The sequence below is a fragment of the Sebastes fasciatus genome, chromosome 4 (assembly GCF_043250625.1).
Source record: "Sebastes fasciatus isolate fSebFas1 chromosome 4, fSebFas1.pri, whole genome shotgun sequence".
NCBI lineage: Eukaryota > Metazoa > Chordata > Actinopteri > Perciformes > Sebastidae > Sebastes > Sebastes fasciatus.
The window spans coordinates 13,151,954-13,177,124 of record NC_133798.1 but is presented as its reverse complement, the minus strand read 5'-3'; the positions used below and the strand labels follow the sequence as shown (position 1 = coordinate 13,177,124).

At 41.6% G+C, this 25,171-nt stretch overlaps 2 protein-coding genes across 3 annotated transcripts in view; both read right to left on the bottom strand.

Moving 5' to 3' along the window:
• The window catches only part of necab2 (N-terminal EF-hand calcium binding protein 2), a 148,861-nt gene extending 141,195 nt beyond the window's left edge, over positions 1 to 7,666 (bottom strand). The window contains exon 1 of one of the 2 annotated variants that reach the window (XM_074632134.1): positions 7,273 to 7,666. In XM_074632134.1, the coding sequence (XP_074488235.1) occupies positions 7,273 to 7,605 (333 nt within the window). In that variant the 5' untranslated portion in view covers positions 7,606 to 7,666. The remainder of the gene's footprint in view (positions 1 to 7,272) is intronic. The other variant, XM_074632133.1, reaches the window with a different exon arrangement.
• Positions 7,667 to 9,887: 2,221 nt separating this feature from the next.
• Positions 9,888 to 25,171, bottom strand: part of hydin (HYDIN axonemal central pair apparatus protein) — a 109,781-nt gene continuing 94,497 nt past the window's right edge. Inside the window, 17 exon segments of the mRNA XM_074632139.1 lie at positions 9,888 to 11,085; positions 12,552 to 12,821; positions 13,500 to 13,724; positions 13,819 to 14,049; positions 14,138 to 14,288; positions 15,924 to 16,087; positions 16,261 to 16,470; positions 17,437 to 17,665; positions 18,541 to 18,650; positions 18,927 to 19,097; positions 19,220 to 19,366; positions 20,568 to 20,766; positions 20,902 to 21,071; positions 22,127 to 22,348; positions 22,442 to 22,649; positions 23,550 to 23,697; positions 24,860 to 25,025. Of these exon segments, the coding sequence (XP_074488240.1) occupies positions 10,879 to 11,085; positions 12,552 to 12,821; positions 13,500 to 13,724; positions 13,819 to 14,049; positions 14,138 to 14,288; positions 15,924 to 16,087; positions 16,261 to 16,470; positions 17,437 to 17,665; positions 18,541 to 18,650; positions 18,927 to 19,097; positions 19,220 to 19,366; positions 20,568 to 20,766; positions 20,902 to 21,071; positions 22,127 to 22,348; positions 22,442 to 22,649; positions 23,550 to 23,697; positions 24,860 to 25,025 (3,228 nt within the window). The 3' untranslated portion in view covers positions 9,888 to 10,878.

Below are 25,171 nucleotides of genomic sequence, written 5' to 3'. Positions count from 1 at the left end.
TTGGGAACACCCTGTCACCAACGCAGATGGTGACGCACTTTGCTAGCACTCCAGTGAGGTGCAATGACTGATGGGTAATCTTGCTTGTCAATTGTTCGGTTCTTCCCCACATAGTTCACAGTTCCCTTTGAACTGAGCATTTTTACTCCCTACGGTTTGGAATCTTACTTAACTTGAATGCTGAAAGCTGAATACTCTGTGCAGTCCACTTCGCAGGAAACTAGAAGGTGATCGGAACGCACCCTTTCTTGACATCCGTGTTTGGTACGGTACGTCATTTCTGAATGAAACTAAACTATTCTCTAATCTTTTTCCAGAAAAAGGTCACATTCAGAATACTTTACATCAGTGTAGGAGATTTTGTTTAGAGGTTATGGAGGAAATTCAACAAAAGAAATTAAAAGCTACCGTCATTACTAACAATTCAACATCCTGTATTTTTAGACTGAGGCTGATTTCTCATTTCGGTTTTTACTTCAATGTGGTCTCTGGCTATGGAGCAGAACATATACATTAATTCCCATTTCAGCTGAAGCGACAGATGGTTAAACACACGTAATGTGGTGTTTTCTAAGTAGAACAGAACGTCCAATTCTTCGCAGCAAAAAGAACCCGGTGGGTGAATTACTGCAAATAGAAATGTCTGGTCTTCCATTCAATCTGTTAACTCGTGCAGCGTGTACACAGACACTAAATCACACACAAAAACACACAAAGTGTGTCTCAACCAGATAAAGTGCAGCGGTGTGTGATAAGACTTGTTAGGAGCCACACGATGGAAGTTTATTGGTGTATCAGAGGATAAAAACTCACAATTATTACGCACAAACACAGAACAAAGCTGAGCTACAGAGTCCTGATTACTTGCTTTATGTGTGCACCACACTCTATGCATGTATAAACACACGATTCTGGGAGCTAATTTATAGCTTCAGTGAAAGCCTCGTTCCCTATGGAATAGAAAGTGGCAGGTCTGGTATTTCATCAGTGTTTCAGAGTTTGATGTAAACTGTTCCTACTGACAACTGCCAAGAGACAGAGAAGAGGTGGGAGACAGAGAGAAAGACACGGTGAGGGGGATGCAAAAGATGAAATGGGCAGACAGAAAGAAAGTGAGAGGGAGATGCATGGAGTTACACTGTGTGTGTGTGTACAATGATTCATTTCATGCATCAATCATGTCAATTGTGAGCAACCGATTTAGGCGGCAGAGTATTTAGCCATATTTTGCCCCAAATAACTTAGAACACAGTGAACATACAGATGGACGGAGGAGAAGTGGGCTGTAACTGTTCTTGTGAAAGACGAAACTGACAACTTTAACAGACTTAGTCTTTCCAACCTACAGGGGATGAGTGGGTGGGGCATCTCTTAACTTATCCCAATTATACAGACAGGATGTGGAAGTACACCGCTTACTTTCCAGCACTCTTGAGAACAGAACTGGAGCAGAGATTATAAGAATTATTACCTAAAAAAGTATATGAACTGTCAGAAAAAAAAAATCTTAAAGAGACAGTGTGTAACATTTTCAGGGATCTATTGGCAGAAATGGAATATTAATAAGTATGTTTTTTTTTAGTGTATAATCACCTTAAAATAAGAATTGTGTTTTCGTTAGCTTAGAATGAGACGTTTCTATCTACATACGGAGCGGGTCCTTGTCAGTAGCTACCCGATTCGTCAAGGCTGCTTGATTCGTTCTGCGCATGTGTGGGCGCGCCTACCCAGTATGCCTTGCGAGAAGACCCGCCCCTACTCTGCCTCTGATTGGCCACTGGCTTCTAAACCTAAACGCTAACAGTTGACAACATCAGACAGGTACATACGGGTACTTCGCAAAAACTCATGCAAAGATCCCATAGATGTCAATACAAATTGATGTTTGGATTGTAATTTTTTAAGTTTGTATACATTCATCTCTTGTTATACAAACGTTTGTTTTATACACGCGTATAATTCATTTGCGATCTTGCCTGAACTTGAGCAGGTACGAGCTCACTGTTGCGCCAGTTTATGGAGCTTCTCAACTTGTCAAAAACGTCAATCGATTTTCATAAAACTGCCAATATGTGAAATCTACTAAGTAGATTTCTCAAAAATTCTCAGAAGGGAATTTAATGATGAAAAAGCATAATGGTGTTCAGACCTGGTAGCCTTCGGATCGCTCCGAAGCTCCAGTTAGCATCATAGCTAGGCTATCTACCGCTTAGATTTACAAGCCAGTAGCCAATTAAAGACAGAGTAGGGGCAGATCTTCTTGCAATGCATACTTGCCCGCACATGCGCAGAACGGATCAGGCAGCTGGGACGGATCGGGAACTGACAGTTCTCTCTTCACAGAGCCGTCCGTCATGTTTCAACAGTAGCCCAGAACGGACAAACCACTGTGTTAACTTTTCCTGCTTGGGCCGGAGTCGATAACGTTACTCGCTCCAGAGTCAACCCCCGTCACTCCACTCAGCCACTGGGAAACAAGACCGGCAAACCTCACTGCTGGATGCCGCCAGATGTTACACACTGTTCCTTTAAGATTGGACAAGTTTCGTTATCAGCTGTTAAATGGAACGTCAAGAGAGAGTGAAAGTGTTTTACAGTTCAAACTAATAATCTCTGACTCTCTCATTTAATATTTCAAATAAAGCTGAAATGGTTAATCAATTGGTTGATCAAGAGAAAAATAATCTGCAACTATTTTGATATTTCATGAATTGTTTCAGTTGTTTTTCAAGCAACACTCATGTTCAAGACCACCAGGATGCGAGTTTAAACGACGGAACTAATCATTTAGTAATGTACAAGTACGTTAACTAATCCAGAGCTCCTTCACTTTACAAGTGTATTGCTTGTTAAATTGTACGTATGTGGTGCATTCAGGCAGTGATGCAGCCGTCTGAACAGGCCAAATAGAAAATCATTAACTGCTGAGACGCACAACGTTCCAAATGACAAGCTGCTCTGCATTGTTCTGCTCTCCGGCTGCACCCTAGGGCGCACTCAGCTCCAAAGAAAACAGCCAACTCCGGAGCTGCTGGAGACAGACGAGCTTGGAGAGGAGGGAAAATGTCGCGGTGAGGAGGCGGCGTGTGTGTGTGTGTGTGTGTGTGTGTGTGTGTGTGTGTAGAGAGAGAGTTTTAACAGAAACACAGAGTGAGAAGAAAATGAGAGACAGCTTGAGAAACAGAAAAAGATTGAACAAAATAGAAACAGAGGGAAGAGACAGAGGGAGGGAGACTGTTACATCCATCTCCTAACCTTATTAAGAATGGATTGGTTGAGGAGGGAGGAGAGGAGGCAGACAAGAAGGATATGGAGGAAAGGAGGAAAGGAGAGAAGAAAGGAGGGGGAGAGGACAAAGGATGAAAGGAGTTTAAAGAATAGAAAGAAAGGTGCACAAGGGGTTGAGATGAAGGAGAAGATGAGAACAGCAAAGGATGAAAAACAAGCAAGAAGGGAGGGTCTAATGAGCAGAATGCACGCACACACACACACAGACACACACACACACACACACACACACACACACACACACACACACACACACACACACACACTGCAGCAATCACTCAATCCCTTCGGTGTGGACTTCTTCACCATGATAATAATGCTGCGGTCAATAATATTGGAAAATGGCAAAAACGATTAACATTTCAAAGTTCAAGCCAACGAAGGAAGTGAGCTGGAGAGAAAATGCCAGAAAGAGTTCACTACTGATGTCAGAAGAAGGCGGCTGGCACGGCGTATCAACCAATCAGTGTGGGTCTGCAACACGGTCTCACAGCAGTTCATGAAATAGTCAAGAAATTTAATCTATTTTATTTGTGTACATGGACACGAATCTATCCTTTTTTAACACATGACTTACAACAACGTATTTTTGTGCGTTTTCCTACGAATGTCCAGCAACACGTGACACGTGTCAATTTCCGCTCAAGTCTTTTCAAAAATAAAACTACTTAGTTAGGTTTAGGAATAGATCGACTTGGTTAGGCTTAGGCAACAAACTACTTAGTTAGTTTAGGAAGAGATCGCGGTTTGGGTTGAAATAACACCGGAAGTGCCATAACTTAAGTATTGAGGTTACGTGACAAATAAATCAACTTTGACTTGCGGTTTCACACAGGACACCATCACTGGTCTCCTGGACAAAAGTCCTGTGTTTACTTCTCGGTTCACATTTACGTGGATTACATACGAATTGATTTTGTGCTGACCATCCCAAAAAAAATATTTAAATTTGTGTCCATGTACCCGAATCAATACATTACATTTTGTGACTATTTCATGAACTGCTATGCTACTGGGCTGTAGTATAACTATCATGCGGGGGGCATCAGGTAAAATGCAACAGAAAGGAAACAATTTTGTGGAAAACATTAAACTTCAATAAGAAATGAGCAGGAGGTTAACACAATAAGAAATCTACGCAATAAAACAAAATCTCCCCCAACTGACAAAATCAATGAAATACAATCTATTCCAGCTTTTTTCAATTGAAAGTGATTTTAGTGTAAACCAAAGCAGAGCTTGTGTTTTAACTGTGCCTCAAGTGGTAAAAGAAATGTGGAGAAAATGTAAAAATTCAACATTTTCTTAAACATTTCCTGCCTGTAACCCAAATTTCAGAAATACAGTATCTATCTGAGAGCAGGTGTCCCGAAAGCAGACCAGCTGTTCCTGGGTCACACATCAGAAACAGGTCAAAGAGCCATTTTGGGTCCTGACTCAAACCCCGCTGTACTGCATCTGCCTGATTGGACAGCCTCAACCGTTCGGGGAGGGAGTATCGGCAGCAACACCCCCATCAACCCCTCCACACACACACACACACACTTACTCACTCACTCACTCACACTCACACACGCACACGCACACGCACACGCACACGCACACGCACACACACACACACACACACACGTATAATCCATTTACTAGGGTACTAGGATACATTGGCCCTCTGGCCTTGATCGTAATTAGTTTCCCATGTACCCCTTATTTATTATTCTATTTTGGGTCGTGGTTAGGGTCTGATGAAGCTGAACTACTTTTCCCTTTTGTTTTCTACCACGTTAAGGCATTAAAGGGGAACTACGCCCATTTTCAAAATTCGTACATGTTATTCCTATGGTCGAAGACTGACCAAAAAATATTAATAACCATGAACAACTCTCTACCAAATCCAAAAACTAGAGTGCTAAAACTCAAACGTGTGATGTCATAGGGTATAAAGTCTAGAGCTGCTCCATAGACAATGAATGGGAGACTGATTTTATGGACCCACAGAATGTTTGTTTTCTTTTTTTTTATACCCAAATTAGCTTTATTCTATGTTCTCAGTTGTGAAGCACAAAATGTTCCCATATACTCAGAACATTCCCCTGGGTGCTCTCTGGGGCATCAAGAACAGTGGTTCTCAACCACCAAGTCGCTCCAGGGGGTCCCCAGAAAAATGGGGAATAGTTTATTTTCAATATTTAATTCACTATAGAAGTGAGCCCAATGTGAGTAAGAGTCATAAGAGTGACTAATTCTGATCATAGGTTTCACTTCCTCCACGGTTATCTCCTCAACTGTAGTCGACAACTATAGAATTCTGGTCTTATCTAACAACCAAAATATGTTCAGATGGAAGAAGCGAAATCTTATCAAATGGGGGTCCGTCATCTAATGTGTATCAACTAAGGGGTCCTTGAGACAAAAAAATGTTGAGAACCACTGCTCTATAACATATTTCCCATTCATTGTCTATGGAGCAGAACACTTTATACCCTATGACATCACAAGTTTGAGTTTTAACACTCTAGTTTTTTGGTTTTGGGAGAGAGTTGTTCATGTTTACTCATTGGACTGTCTTAGAGCATATGGAATAACATGTATGATTTTTTGAAAATGGGCGTACTTCCCCTTTAATAGCAACATCATCTGCTCTCCAGGGAACAGATTTTAGTGGGGCGGTGATGAAAAATGACCCAATAGTATTGATGAGCCGACCTAAATCGACATGCAGGCGCTGCGTAATTGCCACTTCCAACACAGAAAGGGCTGCATTATCCTCTGGCTTCTGCCTCAGAATTAAATATTGGATCAGTGTTCTCTAACAACGGGATCAATAATTAAGCACCCAAACAGACAATATGACTTGTGCCACTGATGCTGCTTGATGCGCGTCGGACTTTCTCTGAACTGACAGTAAACCATCGCCAAAAGTAACGCTACTATACAGTATATACTACCCTGACCTGAATTTATGATGACTTCTGTATTAATAGAGAAAAAGAAGTGAGCCAAGCTTGAGGGAGTATTGGTCAAACAATACTGTTGATTATTTAACATGGGACGTTTAATTTGGATAGGAAGTGTATAATGAAAACCCCGCCTATGACACTAGAGTTGTGATGACTGAAATTTTCTTTCAAAATGACAAAAACATCAATGTAATAACAGTGATGTATTTGCTGTCATATGATCCCCTTCTTGTTATCTCTCTCCTGCAGACTGATTGGCCATACTTCATAGTGAGAAAGTGATCGGACACTATCCAGACATCGGAGGAACCGGAAAACAGGCTTGATCTCCGACAGACACGTGTCATCATAGCCTAAAATAATGCACATGAAGCAGGTAAAATCACCCGCCTGCTCTGCTAAACTGGAGCTATAAGCCTTCACAATGTGAGATCGTTTCTGTGCGTAAGTTAATGAGGGACACAAATACCCCACACCTCACCTCCATACCATCATTGACACACACCTGAACTGAATGGACTGTAATGCTGTGCAATATGCTGCCTTCCACTGTGTAATTGTCTGAAATATATTAATTATTTCTTTTTTTTAAATATTTTTATGAGAGTTAAAAGTTCTTTTAACATGTTTTAACAATATACTGTATATTTGTATTCTGGGGGGTATCGTTCTTATGCAGAGGGTAGGTTAGTTTATTTATTGACTAAACTGAGGGCGTTTTATATTTTAATAATTTATTTATTTATTGTGTTGAGTTGAATATGCTACTTATTTTGTACTGTAATTACCTTGTGCCTTTTCTACCTTTTTTCTTTTCTTAAAGCTGACTCGGTGTAAACTGCTCAATTCCAATGTTCTTAGGTGCAAATGGCAAATAAAACTCTTGAATCTTGAGGTGCGCACTGCACCGGTCGGTCCATAAACGCACCGCTCACTGGATGTCTTCACCCTCACCATCTCCATCTCCATCTCCATCCAACCTGTTCATGCTGACCACTCTCTCTCACTCTTACTCTCACATACTCACATCCAATATGACGGAGATGCCTCTCCGCGGTTCCGGAGCGAAGAACTGCTCCTGAGCCACGGCCACCTCCTCCTTGCTGGAAGCGTACTCCCGGCTGGAGATGTTCTTGTTGTCGCTCATTTTGGTGACGATCCAGCGGACGAGCCCGTCGATTCCACCGGGTTGGGCTCCGCTGTTTCCGGACTGCGCTGCCGTCGCGGACTCGCTGTCCTGACCGGCTACGGGTTTCGTTGGCTGCAGCTCGCGGCTTTCCTGGTCTCGAAGTTTGGCTTGTTCTTTGTTAAGCAGTTTGTGGACTCCGTCCCTACAGTAGCGCGCTGCCTGCTCACACATCCTTTTTGCTGCGGAGCGCTCATGCTGAGCTCTATGGGGGAGAGAGAGAAGCCCCCCCCACCACCTCCCACCAACCCTGTTACATCACAGCAGCACCCAGCCCAAAACACACCCACACACCCATCCTGCATAGCCTCCATACCTCCAAGATTATCTAGAGAACGAAAAATGGTCTTTACATTCTTATGGGGACTGATGTTTTTAAGGTTTGGAGAATTTATAGTGACTTTGTTGCACTTACTGGTATTTACTCATACTGTATTAAAGGTCCCATATTATAAAAAAGTGAGATTTTCAAGTTTTTTTTATTATTATAAAGCAGGCTTAAGTGTTATATAAATACTGTGAAAGTATCGAAACACTCAATCTACAGGGAAATACACACAGCTCGTATTCAGAAACTCTGCATTTGGAACAAGCCGTCAGGATTTCTGCCCATTCGTGATGTCACGAATATACAATATTTAGACCCTTGACACAATTTTAAACGTAAACATTCCAAATGGGGGCTGCACGGTGGTGCAGTGGTTAGCACTGGCGCCTCACAGCTAGAGGGTTGCAGGTTCGAATCCGGCTTGGGACCCTTCTGTGTGGAGTTTGCATGTTCTCCCCGTGTTAGCGTGGGTTTTCTCCGGGTACTCCGGTTTCCTCCCACAGTCCAAAGACATGCAGGTTAGGTTAATTGTGGACTCTAAATTGCCCGTAGGTGTGAATGTGAGTGTGAATGGTTGTCTGTCTCTATGTGTCAGCCCTGTGATGGACTGGCGACCTGTCCAGGGTGTACCCCGCCTTCGCCCAATGTCGGCTGGGATCGGCTCCAGCCCCCCCGCGACCCCTAACGGGATAAGCGGTTGCAGATGAGGATGAGGGACATTCCAAATGTGTCTCAGTTTATTCCTGGTTGCAGTGTATGTGAATGTCATCAGCTGACAGGAAGTACACATTGACCCAAGCTGTTGTCTAGCAACGCAATTCTGTTGCAATTCCGTGGAAATGCGCTAAAACGGAGCGTTTCAGACAGAGGGTAAATACAGGCATATTCAGGCAGACAGTATGAGGAAAATAATGTTTTTTTTTAACATTACAGCATGTAAACACGTTGTAGTAGAAACACAAAATACAAGTATGAACCTGAAAATGAGCACGATATGGAACCTTTAAGACACTATTTTACATTGCTGTGGTGTACAATGTACAATTAACCGCTTATTTTTTTTTCTGTTCAAAATGTATTTGGATTTTCGAGTCCTTTACATAGAAATCGGTCCACAGGCTGTTATAGGCAACCAAGAAAGTCAGGAAGGTCTCAGTTTTTAATGTTATGTTACAATCCATTCACACATTAGCAATACAAAACGATTAATAACTTGTCACTAGGGCTGTCAATCGATTAAATTATTTAAACGTGATTAATCGCATGATTGTCCATAGTTAATCGCGATTAATCGCAAATTTTTTTATGTGTTCAACATGTACCTTAAAGGGAGATTTGTCAAGTATTTAATACTCTTATCAACATGGGAGTGGGCAAATATACTTGCTTTATGCAAATTAATGTATATATTTATTATTGGAAATCAATGAACAACACAAATCAATGACACATATTGTCCAGAAACCCTCACAGGTACTGCATTTAGCATAAAAAATGATGCTCAAATCATAACATGGCAAACTCAAGCCCAACAGGCAACAACAGCTGTCGGTTTGTTTGTGTGCTGACTTGCCCCAAAACTGCATGTGATTATCATAAAGTGGGCATGTCTGTAAAGGGGAGACTCGTGAGTACCCATAGAACCCATTTTCATTCACATATCTTGAGGTCAGAGGTCAAGAGACCCCTTTGAAAAAGGCCATGCCAGTTTTTCCTCGCCAAAATTTAGCATAAATTGGGAGCGTTATTTAGCCTCCTTTGCGACAAGCTAGTATGAAATGGATCCCTTTAGTTTTTTAGTTTCATATGATACTAGTATCTTCACTTTAGCTTTAAATCTGAGCCTGCTACAAGTTGGGTTAATGCGTTAAAGAAATTAGTGGCGTTAAAAGGAGTTTTCGTTAACACGTTATTATCGCGTTAACTTTGACAGCCCTACTTATAATATTTAGAATGTTTTTCATTCTAAAATGATGTAGAACCTGGGACCTGAGTAGTGTTGGTAAGAAAGAGTTTTTATTGCAAAGGGGCAGCAGCAGTGTTAATGGTGGTGGTGCTGGCATGAGCGGGAGTAATGAGGGAAAACGTGGTTGGCCTGTGGTTGCCAGCAGGCAGTCAGACGAATCAAAAAAATTGCATGTTGCGTTAATGCATTAAAGAAATCAGTGGCGTTAAAATGAATTTGCGTTAACGTGTTATTATTGCGTTAACTTTGACAGCCCTAATAGAAATAGAGGATTTGTTGATTGTTGCTTTTCAATCTTCGGTCTGGGTTTTGTGAGCGGTCAAGTGACATCCATCCATGTTGGAATAAAGCTAGCGCCTATTTAGGACTATCTGGAATACAGTACATCACTCTCCTCCTAGGCTCCGAAAGCAAGCAGAAGCTTGTCTTTTGTTTAAAGTCTCATGTGAACAAAGACGATGTTATATTCCCCTCCTTCCTTTAAACAGTCACAGAGGAAGGTGTGGACCATTTGTCCCAATGGGAGGATCAGAGGATTTTCTCTGAGAGCTAGAGTAAGAGGAGTGTCTCTTGAACTGTCAGTCCAGCTCCTCATTAGAGGTTTAGGGGTGTGTGTGTGTGTGTGTGTGTGTGTGTGTGTGTGTGCGCGCGCGTCTGTTGTGACAATCCTAACCTTTGGTAATGAGCGTCTCCTCCAGCTCTGCCCTTTCAGCTGAGCAGCTAGTCTTCCCTGCAATGTGCAGCGCACAGAGTGGTTTGGACAAATTAACTGCAGGTGGAAAGTGGACATTTTAACATGCAGGTTATGAGGATGACCAAAAGGCAAACAAATAAGGTAAATGATGTATCTTCCCGACTCACGGAAGCACTAGAATGGGTAAACTCTCTTGACATGATTGCCCCCATGTGGAAACAAGTGTGCAGTGACAGGGCAGGTTTTCTTTGCAGGTTTTATTCAGTTGGCTATTCAAATATTTACCAATTATTTTAACCACATAAATATACACATTTCTATTTTCGACATTGGCGTTGGATAAATATTTTGTCAACACGTTCAACTGAAGCATCGTAAAAATAAGTTGCACATCGAAGGCTTTGGCATCTATTAGTGATTAGTGTTCCTATGTGTGTGTCTGCAAAGCCAAATTTCTCTCTAAGATGAGTCAGGGCGGTAGCCCTTCAGGTAACAGACCCAAGAACAAGGTTTGCTGAGGCCCTGAGAGCCCCGACTAGAGATGGTCAGCTTGCCAAACCACAGCCCCTGAGAGCCTCCAGGGGCCTCAAAGGAGACCAGGATGTTGTGGGTCTTTTTGGAGGGGATGGTGTCCCCCTCTTTGACATGAAAACAGGGGTTGTCCACCTAGGAGCAGGAGAAATAAGGCTCAGGTTAAATCAATCACAGATGTAATGTGAGGTTAAGGAAATTAAACTTCTAGTAGGTAGAACGTTTTTGGCATCATTGGGCAAAAATTCCATAATAACCTTTCAGCATATTGTAATTCAAGTGTTCTGAGAGATAACTAGACTTCTGCACCTCCTCATGGCTCTGTTTTCAGGCTTTAGAAAACCTAGCCAGTGATGGGAGACTTTGGCTAATCATAGGTCATTTCAGATTTTCTATTGGCTGTTCATTCAACGGAGGCAGCTGTCAATCACTTGCGAACTCCAATGAAACGGTCAAACTAGGCAGCGCTGATCAAATATGAATCAATATTCTGTTACCGTAATGTCTATTTCTCGCCTCAAATGTTTTCAGAAACATCTTGTAGTGTACTGTTTAGCTGTAAAATGAGAAAGTTTGCTCCGGCTGGTGGGCGGTGCTTGGTATTTCCTCAACTGATCTCAACATGGCAGTCGGGTCACAAACTTTCTCATTTTACAGCTAAACAGTACACTTTTTTCAGATTACCTGTCTCATGCAGTATTGTCAGGATATAGTGTCCGTTTCATAAAAATAACTTTTTAATCATATTTGCTCCAATTCTGCCCACTGCAGCATTAAAGGGGAACATCACCTAAATTAAGAATTCCAATATGTTATTTCCATGGCCTAGGAAAGTTCAATCAATATTTGTGAACATCTCTCAAAGCCAGAAACCAGAGAAGTAAGTCTCAAACTTGTGCTGTCACAGGCAGAAGTCTGAAGCGGCTCCATAGACAATGAATGGCAGACTGATTTTGTGGACTCTTTTTTTATATCCAAATGAGCTTTATTCTATTGTAGTGTTGTCAGTTATGAAACAGAAAATGTTCCCCTATACTCAGATCATTCCCCTGGGTGCTCTCTGTGTCATCTAGAACATCGCTCCTCATTGTCTATGGAGCAGTTACACACTTTATACCCTTTTCATCACAAGTTTGAGTTTTAGCACTCTAGTTTTTGGATTTGGTAGAGAGGTTTTCATGTTTACTAATATTTTTGGGCTGTCTTAGACCATAGAAATAACATGTATGGATTTTGAAAATGGGCGTTGTTCCCCTTTAATTAAATTTAAGCATTTTGTAGAAGCTGGAAGAGTCACAGTCTAAACATAAATAAAATAAATAAAATACGAAAGCCAGACTGCACCACTCTCTTTACTGTAACTGCTCCAGGCTAAATTTAAAGCTGCTTGCTTCATGCTGGCTGGCGGTGCACCCAGAACCGCCAGCCAGGATCCTCGGATTTCAACAAATGCCTTGGCCTTTTTGCACAGTGGTAATATTGGAGTGCTATAAATCACTTTCATTGTCAGTGACACCAATCCTCCTCCAAAAATATCCCATTTTAAACTCTTCAATCTGGTTGTTTCCCTGGTTATCATCTGGTCATTATGACTTCTTTACCTGAAAAGAGAAAGTGGTGGTCTGCAGGAATACATTTTTGAAGGGGATGGCGACGTTGCGACCAGCCCTGATGCTAAACGGGCCCTGGGCCTTGGGAGGGAGGCAGATCCCATGCAAGGGAAAGATGTATTCTCCACCGACTGCTGAGGACACGATGAGCTGTCCTCTCGCTTCCCCCACCTGATGAGGTTCAAAACAAACCTCGATGCTGGCCTCTGACCCCCCCCCCATGGGTCTGGCCTTGTCCCCTATGAAGTCTGGATGATCAGTCTGCAGGAGAGAGATAACAAGAAGGGGATCATATGACAGCAAATACATCACTGTTATTACATTGATGTTTTTGTCATTTTGAAAGAAAATTTCAGTCATTACAACTCTTGTGTCATAGGCGGGGTTTTCATTACACTTCCTATTAAAATTAAACATTCCATGTTAAATAAAGCAAATGTCAGCATGTCCCACAGCACATTTTGGCAATCAATTTGCAGTTCATACAGCTTATATTTTTGCACTGTTTTCTTCCAACTGATAACAGTACTATAGTAACTAATTGAAATGTAAGATAATTCAGACTCATTTTATCAGTATGCTAATTAGCCCATTCTTTAGTTATGTTTTGTTAAGCACAGACTTATTTGTTAAAAAAGTCTTATTATTATTAATTTAGGAGAGTCACACTGAATTACAAATGTTTAATGCAACATTGTGTTTATTAAAACCAATACCTACTAAGATTAAAAACATGTAGCCAAATGTTTTCACATTTAAATTCTTAGCTTTGCAGATCAGATATAGGAAACGTAAATGTCCGGCCCCTTGGCACTTCACTGCTTTTCAAATCTGTCCCTTCTAAAAAAAGGAATTAAAAAGGGCTGACATAAAGCATCATAAGAACATGGTGTTCACCTACATTTCTAAGTCATCAGGACATGTTTCATATTTCCATACCTTGCATGAGTATTCAGTTTTGACGCGAGCATAGCTGATGAACTTAACAGGAACGGAGTGGCTGCTGCCCAGAGTAGTGCTGAAGTGGACGGTGTTCTCCAGTGGTGCGGGCAGAGCTCTGAGAAGCAAATCGTAGTGGAAGAAGCCCAGATCATTGCTGTACAGAGTCAGCCGGGCTGTGGACTCGCCTTCACGCAGGGGCTGGTACTCAAAGCTCAGAGAGCTCTAAAGAGAGGAGACACACACATACAGAGTATCAATTAAAGTTCGTTTGTGAGCACACAGCTGTTTTTTTTAGAACAGAAATAGATGTCGTCACCTTGGACTGTCCTGGCACAGTGTGCTGAGGTGGGGCTAAGATGTCATTGCATTTACACTCGGTGGTGAGGCAGGTAACCGTGGACAGGGGGTTCTCCACCTGTACAGTGGCCGACGCCAACTGACGGACAGCGGCCACCAGCTCTATGGTGGACAGGACTCCTGGAGACGTGGCCTTGAAGATGACAAGGTAGAACAAGTACTCACCGGACACCTCATTACGAAACGTCACCTGAAGAGAAGGATTAAGGAGTGATGTGAGGACAACGCTCGGAAACACATTCAGATCTGGTCACAGAAATGTGCGGGTGAGATCAAACCTTGGTGTTGTACTGCCCCTCTCTGTATGTAAAGAAAGACATCTTGTAGTCTCGGCTGGCCGAAGCAGGGACATCGATGTATTCTAGACCCTTGAGGGACACTGTAGCGTCCGGCCTGTCAGGTTTCACGATCTCCATCAGCACACGAAACCTGAGCACACAGACACACTCATGACTCTACTGTCCGACTGTCCTAACAGGGATTGTGTATTTCTCAGCATTCACATCTCGTCAGTTATTCACATTCGGCATTCACATTTTGCATTTCGGTGATCTTTTTAATATGCAGCAAGAGGTTTTGCTTAATCAAAGAGGTATGATTCCCTTCACTTCACTTTTCACATGGGTAATGGAAAATTGAAAAACACATATCTATATATTTTTGAGGAGCACTGGGTGAAGTGCTGCAAAATACTGAAATTTCACATAGGCTTTTAATGCATACAAAGAAATACTAACAATAGCTGGTAGTATCTGTTCACTATATTCCTACCATAATACGAAAAATGTAATGGTTCAAACTTGGGAATTAAAGCTACTATAATCGATATCTTTATAATACAAATATTTTACAATGTGAAATGGAGCTCGTCATGATGAAACTTCAGAGAATTATGACCTTTATATTGAGTTTCAGCTCATTATTTAGCTGCCCGGCCCACAATTTTACTGTTTTGGTTCATTCTCAGCGCTCTCATAGGATCATTTTCGGCCGTAGCAGTAAGCTGTTTTCAGAAAAAAGAAGCTCAAACTAGAATTACCGCCTTGCGGTTATATGCCTCCTTCAAGCATGCAACAGGCGCAGTGAGCATCACCTTTGACCACCAAAATCTAATCAGTTCATCCTTGAGACCAAGTGGACATTTGTGAATGAATTCATGAGAATGGGATGGACATGAGGTCACAGTGACCTTGACCTTCGACAAAGTCAATGTCATATTCACAACTTGTTTCCGCTGCCTTTAAGTGGCCAAAAAAAACAAAACGTGTTGCATTATTATGAGGGCTGTCAATCGATTAAAATATTTAATCGCAATTAATCACGATTGTCCATAGTTAATCTCGATCAATCAAAAATCAATCGCACATTTTTATCCGTTCAAAATGTACCTTAAGGGGAGATTTGTCAAATATTTAATACTTTTACCGACATGGGAGTGGGCAAATATGCTTGCTTTATACAAATGTATGTACATATTTATTATTGGAAATCAATAAACAACACAAAATAATGGCAAATATTGTCCAGAAACCCTCACAGGTACTGCATTTAGCATAACAAAAGCTCAAATCATAACATGGCAAACTGAAGCCCAACAGGCAACAACAGCTGTCAGTGTGTCAGTGTGCTGACTTGACTATGACTTGCCCCAAACTGCATGTGATTATCATAATTGAATTATCATCTTGAATTTCCCTTGGGATCAATAAAGTTACTATCTATCTATTGATCTAAAGTGGGCATGTCTGTAAAGGGGAGACTCGTGGGTACCCATAGAAGAAGTTTGGAGCATTATTTAGCCTCCTTCGCAACCTAGTATGACATGGTTGGTACCAATGGATTCCTTAGGTTTTCTAGTTTCATATGATGCCAGTATCTTCACTCTAGCTTTAAAACTGAGCCCGCTACAACCTAAAAATTGCAAATTGTGTTAATTCGTTAAAGAAATTAGTGGCGTTAAAACAAATTTGCGTTAACGTGTTATTATCACATTAACTTTGACAGCCCTAATTATTAATCTTTGGTTTAAGATACTGGTGACCTAAAGGGGTGTGTGTGTTTTACCGCTGTTGCTTGGAGAGCCAGTTGTGCACAGGGAGCAACTCTGTGTGGTGAGTCTTGGCAGGCAGTTCACGCACAATGGCGTCCTGTCCCTTGGGAGGTTCAGCAGTTCCTTGCAGGGAGTATAGCATGCCTGTCCCATCAGGGAAGGAGAAAAAGACTGATCCCTGTGAAATAAGGAGATATATGATAAGTTACTCTCTGAGATTAAGTTAATGTCACACTTGATTGCTTACACCGTATTGTTTTGCTATATAGAATGCATTGCACTGCACTGAATATGCACAAAAGAGGCTACAAATAAAGAACTGATTGTGTTTAAATGTTAGTGCTCCTCTACCTGGTGTTTCTTTCCATCAGCAGTCATGGACAGTGGTCGGTAGGTGATCTCGTATGTCTTGTTTTGGAGGGGTTCGAGGATCAACGAGGGTGCAGCGATCCACTGTTCGCCCTCTATGACAGGTCTGATGCTGCAATGCTGGTTTGTGGGGTTGAACACGGGCAGAGTCTGGGTGTGAGAGCCGCGTACTGGGCAAAGAAAATACACCACCTGGAGACAAGCAGTCAGAAGGAGGTAAGCAATAGGAAGTACAAAGGCAGTTATATTATACGTAATACCTGTTACTGAAAGCATTAGCAATAAGAAGTACAGTAGTAATCACCTTCAACTTGTTCTAAATACAGTAGAACACATACATACGCATAATATAAAGCCTTTTCTAATGGGCTACGCTTACACTGCAAGCAAATGTGGCCCAAATCCGATTTTTTGCTCTCATGTGACACAGATCTGATTATTTTAGAGTAGTGTGGACACAGAAATCAGATCTGGGCCACTTTCATATGTGGTCGCGAACGGTCATACATATCGGAATGCATGTGTGTTTTTCCACATCATACTTCGCTGCGCAGGTGCAGATCATTCACCATAAATTGTCCGTTGAAACTACAGAAGAAAAAGAACCTCTCTTTCCACAGTGACAGTGCATCAATCAGCCACAAGCAACATTTGTTACTTAACAAAAAAGACTTTTTCTATATAACCAAGTTCTTCTGCTAAATTCGGCATCATGTTTCCCTCAGTAGAACTCCAATTTAATAGATCAGTAACTACAAAAATGTGTAAACTGCCATTAAGGCAGACGAGCTTAATCTGGGAAACATCATGTTTATTCACTTTACATGGAGCAAAAAATGTAAAATCATGTTTGCCGAATGAGTTAGTGTCTGTTTATGAGTCGTAAGATAAATGATCTTTTCAAAAATGTAAATATTTACCAGTAAGCTCGGCTCTGGTAAATTTAACAATATGTCAACGGAGGTTTTCCTCAGACAAATGTGTAAGTTGCCTTGTTTTGACTTGTAGCTGCAGTGCTGCCAGAGCACATACACGTACATACAGTAAGTGTGACGCATAATTTCCCCTAAATGACCAAATGTCCAATGATCGAATGTATACTGTAGATTTGTTTTACTTCACTACTAAACATTGTGTATAAAAGTACATCAATCAAACCTCTTTGTTAGTGGAGGCTACGATGCAGGAGCCTGTTACAGTGAGAGTGAGGGTGACCGGTGAGGAGGAGCCCTCCACGCAGAGAGACAGGTTCTCATATCTGATGTCATTAGTGAGTTCCACCGGGGCAAAAGTCACTTCAAAAGGAACCTCCATGCCTGGACAGATATAGCCTTTAGCGGGTGTGATGGACAACTCTGGAGGAAAATTCTCTCTTTTCCACTGGAACCTGGTTACAAGTTAGACAGATAAATACAAAGCAAACAACGGGATATGAATCCAAGCAGAATACGTCATGAGCAAACTACTACAAAATGTATGTTGTCATAGCACCAAAGTTAAAAACAGCAATTTGAATAAAGTGATTCAGTGTAGTAAATGAATTAGTCTTTTTTTTTTAATAAATCAACTTTCACTAATGAACATAACTCATCAGTGTGTGAGCAAACAGTTTTTTGACCACAGTGAAACTGTTTTTGAAAGGCTAAACATCAACACACATTTCATTAGATAAAAACTGAAAATGACTACATCTATCTTTTTTCAATACATTTTGACTTTTGGACTTTACAATACTCTGGAGCTATTGGAAATGTTCGGATTACACGAGTTGGAAATAATCCCACTCAACCACTACTAGAATCTAATTCTACAAATAGTATGATACTAATAATATAAGTGTAGCCTGATCTTTATCTGCAACCGAGCACAAATACCGGATTTAATCAGAATGTGACCTGCTAAGTAGCAAATAAAACATATTTTTAAATAACGTTATATACAGACTTTTGTATAAATTATTCAATAAGTGATTTTAGTTATACGTGTGCAAATCTTATTTTGACAACCTCAGTGCGGACAAATCCTGGCTCACCCCCTGTGATCTTTGGCGACACCCTGAGGGGGGCCCGGACCTCAGGTTGGGAACCACTGTTCTAAATCTTTGTTTAATTACACAACAAAGTCTATAAAGTCTAGCTTGATTAGTGCGTGCCTGAGTGTATATGGATGTGTATGTTTTTCTGTGTTTCTGCTGCAATATGTCTGTTTGACATTTTAATCTCACTGAAATTGGATCACATGTTGTATAACATCTAACCTTACCTGGCACCAATGTCCCCAGCGTTCGTCAAGACAATCATCTTCCTGGCTTGGCAGCGCTGGACAACAGCACCAAAGGCTAGGTGCTCCTGGTCCAGCTGGACCTCCACACCCTGACAGTTAAAATCACAACTAGTGGTTAACATGACTACATTCAAATTAGATTATAGAGTTAATACAACAAACCTCAACATTCCTTGAATAAAAACTTGCAATACAGATACACGTTGTGTTATCCATCTCAATGTAAATTTCTATGTAAGGATAATTCTGAAAACAGTTACACCAGTAAACTTACAGTACTAGAATATAATTCTGTGCTTGTCGCGGCAAGCAAATACATCAAGCAATGGCATCATTTGCACCAGTCTTGTTACTTCACAGCCTACCTGGCAGCAGCCTTGGATGGTCAGCAGGGGGTGTAACAGGCCTGCAAACTCGGCCAGCAGCTCAGCAGAGAAGAGAGGTATGTGCTGGCGAGGTGAGAACTGAATCTCAACACTATATGAACCACCATTGGCTTTCAGGTTCAGCTCACCTGCTGGGCTGAAAGACAGATCCTGGAGGAGGAGGTGGAGGAGAGGAGAATAGGACAGGAGAGAATAATATTAAATGTTGCTTGTGTAGACCAATCTTTATCAGTGTGTGTGTGTGTGTGTGTGTGTGTGTGTGTGCTCCCTACCCTTAGGTCCAGTGATGTGTTAAGCAGCAGAGTAAATGAAAGGTCTAAAAGGCTGTGGTTGACCAGAACCACTTGTTTTTTCACCTTCTGACCCAACACAACAGATCCCAGTTTCACTTTCCGCTGCCTGGGGTTCTCCACCTCCAGCTAGGACACAATGATACATAAACAGGATAATCAGATCAGTGGTATAGTCAAGTCGATATAGTTTTATCTGCCCTTCAGTGAATTACCATTGCTTGTTAGCTCACCAATTTGTAAGTTAGCTTATTATCAACAGAGCTAAGTTACATACCAGCAGCCATCAGACTGTATTTCCGCGGTGTGTAAAGATGTGGATCGTTACAGCAGTGGAACATATGCACACGTAAATCACTAAATACCTGTTGCCATGGCTTGAGCTGTCAAACCTGCCAAGGCGAGACCCTTAACTGTTGCTAGTCACTCAGTCAGAGGGCTGTCGGTGAATAATGCTAGCTGTTGGCAACCACATTCTAGCAGACAACTGCTGTGGGCTCAGATGTTTTCGGTCACAGTGATGTGATCAAGGATGAAGCCAATACGGAAGTGCCTTAAAGCTGCATTCTTTCTAACAGCCAGCAGGGGGCGACTCCTCTGGTTGCAAAAAGAAGTCTGATTGTATAGAAGTCTATGAGAAAATGAGCCTACTTCTCACTTGATTTATTATCACAGTAAACATTGTAAACATGAGTTTATGGTCTCAATCGCTAGTTTCAAGTCTTATTCAATACAGCATGATGTTCATTAAGTAAATTATGGTCCCATTTAGAGTCAGATAGACCATAAAGCAGGGTATGCTGTAGGACGTGGCTACCTTGTGATTGACAGGTCGCTACCACATTGACCTGTCAATCAGGATAGAGGCGTAGCAATGTGTATCCATGGCCCTGTGTAAATTTAAATACCCATGAAGTTGTTTTTGGGAGTTCTCTTTTGGCTCCAAAAAAAAACAAGATAGTGACAGCCAAAATGGCATTGATTTATGAGGCCTCATAAACCAATGGGTGACATCATGGTTGCTAAGTCCACTTCTTTTATATAGTCTATGGATATTTATATGCACAACAAGGGATGTCACAACAGCAAAATGAAAACAAAAGTCTTTTCACATCACTTGAAGACATGTTTCATCTCTGTCCCAGTGTTGTGTTGAAGATTGTTCTCCTTCAAATAGTGTCTCCCTCCCATTAAAATAGTACAGTACCCTTCACCACTCAGAGGAGAATTAAATTCGCCAGCGTCCTGTTGCCGCTGCTCAGCAAAAGTTACATAGCCTCGCTTTAACATGGTAATTTTGGCATCAGATTCACACACTCTTCTTTCTCACCTTTATCCCGACGCCTTGCCCCAGTATGTCCACGTGTTTCGTGACACAGCTGTTTAAGATGAAGGTGAGTTTTTCGTGGTAACGGCATTCCTCACGAGGATAGAAGTTGACTTGTGCCTCCATCACAGCACCAGGAGACAAAATACCTGGTTGGAAGTCCATCTTTAGGTAAGAGGTGTTACTGAACTGGCACTGGACACTGAGGAGAGAGAGGTAGAGCACAGAAGGTTTTCAAATCAAGCTCTCACATACTTAGCAGAATAAAAACATCTCTTCATGCAGTAAACACCTTTACCCGACAACTGGAGAAAAACAGACAGACACACACAATTACCTGATGTCCCTTTCGCCTTTGTTGCTGATCACTAGAGTCTGAGAGGCCGGCACCATGCCGCGACTATACAGGAAGCACTTGCCAAAGTTGTGCTTGGTGAAGGAGAATTCAAGGCTAGGTGCTACAGACCTGCCTTCAATGGCAAATGTAAATGTTGGCCCATGCTTTACCTGACAGGATGAAACAGGAGAGAGAAATACAGGAGAGGGGGGAGTGAAGTAGACCCAGAAAGAATGAATCAGGACAGAATATGAAGTCTAAACAGGTTCCACCAAATTAAACAATGCTATGATGGGACATGAAAAGAATATAAGCAAAATTTAAAGCTTATGAACAATATAGTAAAAGTTTAGTAGAATACATTATTCAACAGTGTCATAATTTGGCAGTAATCTTAGTATTTGTCTCTAAGAATGATGAGGAGAAAATACAAGTAAATGTAGTTTGTAAGTTTGAGCAGACTTTTACAGAATCACTTCCATGTCAACTCACTAAGGTATAATTACTATTAATCGCAAATTAATTAAAAATGTTTTTTTGGTTTGTTCAAAATGTATCTTAAAGGGAGATTTGTCAAGTATTTAATACTCTTATCAACATGGGAGTGGGCAAATATACTTGCTTTATGCAAATTAATGTATATATTTATTATTGGAAATCAATGAACAACACAAATCAATGACAAATATTGTCCAGAAACCCTCACAGGTACTGCATTTAGCATACAAAATATGCTCCAATCATAACATGACAAACTGCAGCCCAACAGGCAACAACAGCTGTCAGTGTGTCAGTGTGCTGACTTGACTATGACTTGCCCCAAAACTGCATGTGATCATCATAAAGTGGGCATGTCTGTAAAGGGGAGACTTGTGGGTACCCATAGAACCCACTTTCATTCATTCACATATCACGAGCTCAGAGGTCAAGGGACCCTTGAAAATGGCCATGCCAAAATTGAGCCTAAGTTTGGAGCGTTATTTAGCCTCCTTCTGGACAAGCTAGTATGACATGGTTGGTACCAATAGATTCCTTAGGTTTAAAGTTAATATGCATTAACGTGTTATCGCATTAACTTTGACAGCCCTAGTCTTTATCAACGTTTAAAGATTATTTATGGTTGAATAATAAACTTTTTTTCTTGTCAGTGCAGAATGAAGCCAAACTAGCCTGCTACCTTTGTAAAAACCCTCCCATGAAACTTGACAGAAGATCAGCATCTCACCTTGATACTCAGTCTGACGTCGCGGAGGTTACAAATGCTTCGTGGAAAGAAGAAGAGTGAAGATTGCAGCTTCTTCCCAACCTCAATAGTATCATTTTGTGGCTTTGCTTGCAGATGTTGCAGCAGCTCACTGGGACCTGCTAGCTCAAAGTTCACTTCCGATCTGAACCTCGCCAGATTGGACACCAGGAAATTAAAGGTGGATTGCTCTGAAATCCCCACCTACAGATAGTGCACATACAGACACATACAGGAAGGTGACTGTCGTGATCGTGCATCTGAGTATTTGATTCTGCGATGTGAAAGTGTGCTGACCTTTCCAAAGTCGAGAGTGTCTATGTGGTCAGGTTTGATGTCTCTGAGGCCTCCTTCTGGCTTCTCAACTTGAACAGAGGTGCTCATGCTGAAACAATCGGCCTTAACTGTGAGCTTGAGTTGCTCTGACTTCCTCTTCACCTTCAGAACCAATCTGAAGCTCACGTAGCCCTCCCGACATGGCGTGAAAGACACTGACAGTGGCAACCTGAACCAAAGAGTTCACAACAATTGAAAGATACACTGCTCTGTATGACTTTCTACAGTATGCTATGATAGATAGAGCTGTGCCAAATTGAGTTAGTAGTGAAGCAACAAGCAACTTCCTCTCAAAGTTTAAATGTTAGCCATTTTAATCACCTCATGCCACAGGCACAATATATCATGCACACAGTCTATCAGTGATTGTGTTTTCATAATACTGACTAAGACGTTTTTAAACCTCCAAATTAATATATAGCATTTTAAAATGAAAATCATTACATTTAAGGGCCAGACTCACAAAACCGGCATCAAAGAACTAATAAATGACGGCGAAGACCGACTGTTGCGTCGCCTCACGTCACGTCACGTCACATATCTTGGCAAAAAAGTTGCACTTGAACACACTGCAAAGACTACAGCCGTACGTTCTGTGCCTGTGTGAGATGAAATAACTCTCCCAACCAACAGGTGGCGGTAGACTGTATTTGTCAAAAGAGAAACAGGAAGAACGAGGACTGCGGATATACAAGCCGTTGTTATGATACAACCATGTCGTTAATATCGAAAATATTTGTGTATTGGAATGATCAGATGAGATGAAGATGAAAAATGAGAAGAGCCTTTGTGTGCCCTCTTGACTTAACTCGCTTGTTTGCTTGCCGCACTTCTGTTTCTCTTCTCGTTCACTGATTCGCTTATGCTGAACAGCCAATCAGAGTGATTTCTCTCACTGACGAGCTCCGCCGCCGATTCAACATGCTCAATCGGCCGAAAAGCTTCCAGCACGGGCAGACCATAGGCCGACAGACGCTCACCGACGGCCCAAAATTGGGCAAAGGCTGACCGTCGGCCTGGTGTGTCAAGGCCTTTAATTGTATTTAGTGTACGTTATAGTGTCAGTAACCTGTCTCTGGGTGCCACTGTGCCAGTCATGGGTTGCAAAATGAGGCTGGACTGCTGGTCATCACAGAGAAGAGATGACTGAATGACAGAGAAGTGGAAGAGCTCCTCCTCTCCATTCACCAGATCGAATGTCTGTTCCACTTTGCGACCTGTGCAAGACGACACACACGTACACACAATATTGTAATGTTTTACAGACATGTCGGAAACACAGGCCTGTATGTCTTCAATCAGACTTGTTCATTTTAATTAATTTATCAAAAATGACTCATATATGTGAATGTGGCCACTATGAGACTACTGATTTAAATAATAGACTGTATGGACCCCACTTCCTCCAGCGAAGCCAAAATATCCCGGATATATGAGAGCTGCCATCTTGAGATTCTGACGTCATCTAGAGCCAGAGTCTGCACAGTAGTGATTGGGCGGTATCAAGGTCCTGCTCATACACAAGCCCGAACCAATCACGAGCCAAGCACGGCCGCAGCTTGTTAGCGAGAGAGAATCACAGCTGCCAATCATGACATCACACACCCTCTTTTTATAGCATCAAATAACTAATTAAAACCAAACTTATCAGAAAAATGAACACTTGAACAAACATCAGCGTGATTAGAACTACCAACAATGACAGAAACCATCTTCTGGGACAAACGTTTTAGTTTGGCCCATGTCCCATCCGCTCAAATGGAGGGGGAGGGGTTTATGACCTATACTGCAGCTGGCCACCAGGGGGCGATCCAGATGTTTTGGCTTCACTTTTAGGGAGCTGTAATGTCGACAAATCTTTATATACAGTCTATGATTTAAACAATAGGTTATCCACAGATGATAAACACTGACCTGCTTCATCAATGGTGGAAATCTGTTACGGTCACATTAGGGGGACAAATATTTTCGTTCGAGGGCCAGATTTGCACAATAAGTGGTCAGATCTTATATTGGAAATCAGTGTTCATATTTCTCTTAGTTAGCCATGACGATAATCTTTTCTTAACCCTAACCAAGTAGTTTTAGTTGTCTAAACTTAACCATACCCTATTGAGCGTGAGCAGATATTGTTGAAATAAACAAATAATAATAAAAAAAATGTTGACACTTTACAGACATATCTACAAGTGTAAGAGTGTATGCACTGTATCACACAAAATATATATGCACTTGAGCACCAATATTAATGTACTGTCACCACATCTAAAGAGGAAAATACTCAACAAAACCATTGCTATGTGTTTAAAAGAGCTGTGTAATCATGTCACTGTGTAAATGCATGTACGAGCGTGTGTCTTCGTACAGTATGTTACATACCAATAAGCAGTTCTCCAAAGTTAAGGTGAGGTCTGTCGAGATAGACGAGCGGTTCTTTAGCGAAGCCCACACACAGGAAGGGGACCGACAGCGACAGAGTCTCAATCACAAAGCTCCAGGATGACTCCACCACATCCAGCTGCTCAGCGACATATTCAAAACACACCTGCACACACACACACACACACACACACACACACAGACAGACCAGATGACTGCAAATGGCTAACAATTTAAGAAAAAGAGAGGACATGAATAAATGTATGAAAGAAAAAAAAAAAAGGGTGAGAGGAATAAAGATGAGGATGGGTG